This window comes from Misgurnus anguillicaudatus, chromosome 16 (assembly GCF_027580225.2).
Source record: "Misgurnus anguillicaudatus chromosome 16, ASM2758022v2, whole genome shotgun sequence".
Lineage (NCBI taxonomy): Eukaryota > Metazoa > Chordata > Actinopteri > Cypriniformes > Cobitidae > Misgurnus > Misgurnus anguillicaudatus.
In genome coordinates this window covers 18,193,978-18,199,977 of record NC_073352.2, presented here as the reverse complement: position 1 = coordinate 18,199,977, position 6,000 = coordinate 18,193,978, and the positions used below count along the sequence as shown (strand labels likewise).

The following is a 6,000-nucleotide window of genomic DNA, read 5'->3' as shown; positions in this document are numbered from 1 at the left end:
TTAACAACTCGTTAAATCTTTCGACTGGATGGCGACACGCACGACACAGTGCCGTCGCATGGGTACTGTAGGTGATAGGCTACCTCACATTTCCATAAACCGGAATTAGCTGTGAAGTGTGACCCGAGAGTGTCATGGTGTGAGAGATGCGGAATGTGAAAAGTTCGCCTTACTTCAAGACACCTTCTCACGCTTTGCACCTCTTTTACAAGACTATGCTTTACAAATACGCATGGACTCTGAAGGCGAGAAAGTGGCATGGGTACTATGCAGATGTCACGTTCCCATATCCACAGGTTTCAGCTAAGATACACGAACATCCAACCATTAATGGCTGATTGACCAATCACCACATTAAGCATTTCATTTTGTATAATAAACATTATCTTGATTATACAATTGTTAATAACGTAGCTAATTGAAGTTTCAAAATATAAAAAAATAAGTTCCACAAAAATATCATACTTTTTATTCTTAAAAAAATAGAAGTTTAAAAGTTAATGTGTTGGTCAATTGCTTGCTTGTACAAAAAAATGCATGTATTAACTATTTGTAAAATTGTCCCAACGACGCAAAACTGATAGTTTTGTAGGTTGCACAGAATCTGTTGATTCCTAAAGTCATAAAAGTTCATGTTAACCTTGTTTCTGTGGAAGAGGGCAGAAGTGCTTGCAGTATAATGTACTTTTGAGGTGATGCAAAACTCTGGCGCTAGGGGAATCTCTGAGGGCTTGGTGGTGTAATTGGCCAGTCATTTGAATGCAAATCCAGAGGTTTTGAAGTCCTGGCTGACGTCAGGAGGGCTTGGTTATACCTTTGCCACCACCACCTTGACATCAGAGTCACATCATGTTTGATTGAAGCACGTCAAGGACTACGCCGCGTGACCTGACGATCTGGAGATCATTTTGGACTACTAAAGATAAATAGTTATAAGCTTTATTTTGAGCTTTAAGTCGTTTCTGGCATGGTGCATGGCTGGCATGTTGCCTTAAAAAAGTCAGTTTAGGGGTTTCTTTCAAATCATGTACGTTGGATACCTTTTGGATAAAGAGGGAAACATGTATCACCAAGGACCTGTGAGACGATCTGGCATCAGTCTTCCACCACAGAATTTTGTTTCCACACCCCAGTATTCAGATTTTACAGGATATCACCATGTGCCCAATATGGACACACACGCACAGTCTGCGGGGGCATGGGGCGCTCCTTATGGGGCACCGAGAGAGGACTGGGGCGCCTACAGCCTCGGGCCTCCAAACACTATTTCTGCACCTATGAGCAATTCTTCACCGGGACAGGTTTCCTATTGCTCGCCCGATTATAATGCTATGCATGGCCCGGGATCAGCAGTGTTGCCGCCACCGCCTGAAAACATTTCAGTGGGCCAACTTTCCCCTGAGAGGGAAAGGCGTAATTCCTATCAGTGGATGAGCAAAACTGTCCAGTCGTCATCAACCGGTAAGGTTTAACAAATGTTAATTTAATTGTCTACAAGTAATGCGTGTTCATATTATATTTTTCTAAATATTTTCAGTAACATTTCATTTATATATTAATCTAAAAACGAATGAAACTTAATGTATTGAAATAAGTGAAATTAAAGTAAATTAAAATGAATGAAAGTGTGACAAAATTGCAGAATGACAAGTAAAATTGACATTACTGCTGAGATCATTTTGGGGATCAGTGGCTTTTTTGTCCGTTTCAGTTTGGTTTGGTAACTTTTTTACATCTGATTTAATAACAAAAATATGTAAGTGGTATAATTTTAAAAGCGTGTAAAGCAATAAATTAATTTACAATAATTAAATAAAATAATTGTAAAATTAGCTAATAGTCTAGTATTATCTTATTGAACAATAAATATTTACAATTGAAACGGCGCAAAATAACAGACAGTAAATTATGTATTAATTGTACATTTTTAGTTTGATTTAAACTGTAATTTGTCCGATCTGGTAAGTGAATAAACCTGAATATTGTTTCACCCGTTCGGTTTTGTATAATTAATTCTACCCATTCTCACCAAGATGCGTACAAATGACACGCAGTGTGATTATATACGAAGAATCGTCTAAAACCAAAACAGATGACCTGCTTTATAATATGTTTTATAACATATTTTTTCCTTAAAAAAATCAATTACGCATGAGGCAAATGTATTTGTGACAAAATGGAGGTGTTGGGAATTGGCGCCAGGGTCGCTTGTAATGCTAATTTGCGACTCCCGTAAACAAGATGTGAGGTCTACTTTTCCTGTTACATTGTTTCGGGTTTTGAGGGTGAACTGTCATATTCAGGCGGCGACTTCTTTCGACACCTTTTTTACTTTGATATGCAGCAACGTGTCTTCCTCTGCCTTTATTTTTTTCAGGAATATATTGCCTTTAAGAGTGACGAATTTCACAGCAAATACAACTCCTATTTCTGGCTCATGTTAAAATAATAGAACGAAACTTACAGAAAACTTTTTTAAACACTCAATAAAGTTAATAATATAGTGTTACATGAGCTTTCATATTTGTTACTGTAAACGGTTCTTTCTCTTTGAAGTAGGCCTTTACTAATTTAAATTCGTTAAGATAAATCAGTAAATAATACGACGATGACGTCTTTTAAAAGAAATGTAATAATTAGATTTTACATTTATATGTGAGACTCCATCTAGCCGTCTTATTAATGCTCATTATCATGCATAGGCTACATCACAAGGCCCTATTTATTTCCACAAAATGTTGTTTCCCGTGCGTATTAACGCAATATAAAAGAATCATCATTTTTTTCTAGTTCTTGCTGCTTCATACAAAATTTTCGTTTATTCAAGGACAGTTTTGCTGGTCAGTAGATCAAACAAGTGCAGCCTGCTTGTGGAAAAGATTTTTGATGCTATCTCCTTGTAATTCTTTGTAAAACGTGTGTTGTCTCTTAACACATCAATGGCGTTTGGGTAATGTCTTCGGATCTCTTTGTTCTGCAGTTTGTTCAAAAAGTCTCTTCAAAGAGGATCAGAAGCTCAATTTGCATATCTAGATGTTGAGAGATGTAATCTTACTTTACACAACTCACCGAATATTTGAATGTCTTCTTATGATTTATTGTTGATATGGTACACCAGTGTGAATAAATTCTAGGGAATAAAACATATAAATAAAGTTTAAGTCAACAAAAGTAAGTGACGAAATGTATAGAAACATTAACTGGAAACATCATTGGCCCACAAAGATCATTTCTTTCCATTTCTTTAAGTATTTACCTATACGTTTTTTTAAGTATTTAAAAATATATGTTACACTCCCGAATATTTTCGTTATGTCGACTTTTAATGGTCTTTTACATTTTTTTTAAGGTAAAACAAGAACGAAGGAAAAATATCGGGTAGTGTACACGGATCACCAGAGGCTTGAGCTGGAAAAAGAGTTTCATTTTAATCGCTACATCACAATCAGAAGAAAATCAGAACTGGCGGTAAACCTCGGGCTTTCAGAGAGACAGGTAAGCATGCTCTGTTCTTTAATTTTAATACTTGTTTCATCGCTTGAAAACAACAAAACATATTTTTTCCTACATATACTAACTGTATATAATTTGTCTTCACAGGTGAAGATCTGGTTCCAAAACCGCAGGGCTAAGGAAAGGAAGTTAATCAAAAAGAAAATGGGTCAGTCTGATGGAAGTGGAGGATCAGTTCACAGCGACCCAGGTTCTGTCAGTCCATTACCGGTACCAGGCTCATTGAGTCCATCAGATATACACGGTTCTCTGTACCCACCCCCAGGAATGAACGCCTTACCATCTATGAGGAACATACAGCAAGTTACAGTCACTCAGTGAACTCGAACTTGGTACATCCAACTTTAACTGAGCACTCCGACACGCTGAAAGGACAGAGCCGGACCTCTCAATGGGTCAAAAAGGATTACAAAACCATGTTAAGGCGCGTGTTGTGGATTACAACAGAGAATCACGTCTTAATTGCAACTAAATGATGGAGGCTCTTCAAATATTGTTTTAATAGAATAGTTTTTAAAATTAAGAAAAAAAAACGTACAAAAATCTTTGTTCGTCTGTTGCAGAGGCTAAATATTTTAATGACTTGTTTGTGTTTGCTCAATTAAGATATAAATATCATTTTTGTATGTGGTGAGTGTATCTAAATGTTTGTAAATAAAATGAAAACTCAGGTACTGCGTTTTTCGGGTCGTATAATGATCCTTACCCTGGAACTGTTAAACTTTTATTGTCTTTATAAACCAATGACCTGAAATGTCATGCTGTTTTATGCTGCAGTTTGTGTCCAAAGCGCACGTTGTTCACTTTCTTTTCACGGGGCGATATGCTGTTGGATATGCAGGTGTCAGAGATACGGGTAAAACGTTTGATTCCAGCAATGTGTAAATAAAATGTTTTGCAAGTATTTTTTTTGTCTTGAGTCTTTGTGCTGTAAATCAGAGGACAGTATAACAAAGTGCATACTTGAGTACTGTATTTAAGTACAATTTTTGAGTATCTGTACTTTACTTGTAATTTTTTCTGGAAACATGTTATACTTTAACTTCACTATATTTGAAATATAAATATCTTACTATGTACTCCACTACAATTCTATGGAAAGTCAAAAGTCGTTAATATGTATACTGTAAAAAATCTTAACTGCTTAAATTTTCACTTAGATTTACAAGTCATGGCAACTTACAATTATTTATTTTAAAAGATGAGTTGCTACAACTTATAAAAAATAGTTGAAAAAGTCAATTTCATTTTATAAGTTATAACAATTCATCTCTAGTAAAGTAATAATAAAGTAAGTTGAAATAACTTAAATCTGAGTTGATTAAACACAAAAAATGAAGGCATCAAAGCTTTTTTACAGTGCTATCCCTAAAGTCAGTGGATGATTTTTCTTGTCTAAAGCAGGATATTTTTAAATATTTTTTTTTACAGATGACAGACAGCCTGTTATTAATTATGGTAGTGTCACATATCCTGAAGTTCAACAATTTCCATGCATTTTTAAAGATGGTAAAATGGCAGAAGGCTCCCGCGCAGTCCGCATGCACCGATGGATTGCAATACTTTTAAAATATGTTCCAGTTTTCACAAGACCAAAGATTTGTTTACTTTCAATTCAATGCAATCTTATTTATATAGCACGTTTTTACAATTATTTAATTGTTTCAAAGCAGCTTTATGCCTACATTAAAAAAGCAGGAGAAAACACAGAAAATTGATGGACAACAAGAAGTAGAATACAGCGGCTAAGATTAAATTCTAGGCCCACTATGCGCATTAACTTTTATATGTTTTCTTTGTTTGCCTAAAACGAACTGCAGAATATAATTCAAAAACTCGTCCAACTTGCGAAAGCATATTGAGTTATGTGAACCTTACATTTCTGGTGAAAGTTATTAGGGGGGTTGTCCCAGGAATGCAAACTTGTCACCTTTCGACAAATTTCGCCCTTTTGGTTCAAATAGGTCATTATTGTGCATGTATGCTGTTGTTAGCGTCTAAAGGATCTAACGTTAACTAGCATAATTTCAAAATACAAAGTGTATTCTGCAGGTTGCGTCAGAGAAAAAAAGTATTTTAAGTATTACATACAACAATGCAACAGTAATAAAATACTAATACTAAAACAAAAGTTGTATTTGTTAACATTATTTAGGCTAATGCACATTGAACTAACATGAACAATTGCATTGGGATTCACTAACATTAAATCAAAGATTAATAACTGCAAAAAATACTGCTCATTGTTAGTTCAAGTTAGTAAAAGCAAGCATAAACTAATGTTTACAAATACAAGCTTTTTGTAAAGTGTTACAAAGAAAATTTAGTCAAGTGATGGAGTTGTGTAGGCCTACTTTGTCAACTTCTGCTGGAAATGCTTCCATCATCATTTAGCCTACGTGATGGAGGATAGGCTATCTAAAAATGTACCAAACAGAATATTCACACTACACTATATTGTTGGCCGGTCAAAAAATGTTGCTATTT

General features: G+C 35.2%; 1 protein-coding gene across 1 annotated transcript; it reads left to right on the top strand.

Annotated features, from left to right (window-relative positions):
* The first annotated feature begins 824 nt into the window (after nt 1–824).
* cdx4 (caudal type homeobox 4) lies at nt 825–3,985 on the top strand. Its single transcript, XM_055178808.2, has 3 exons — nt 825–1,461; nt 3,350–3,495; nt 3,601–3,985. The coding sequence occupies exons 1-3, from the start codon at nt 1,026–1,028 to the stop codon at nt 3,832–3,834; spliced, it is 816 nt and encodes a 271-aa protein (XP_055034783.2). The 5' UTR covers nt 825–1,025; the 3' UTR covers nt 3,835–3,985.
* The last annotated feature ends 2,015 nt before the right edge of the window (nt 3,986–6,000 follow it).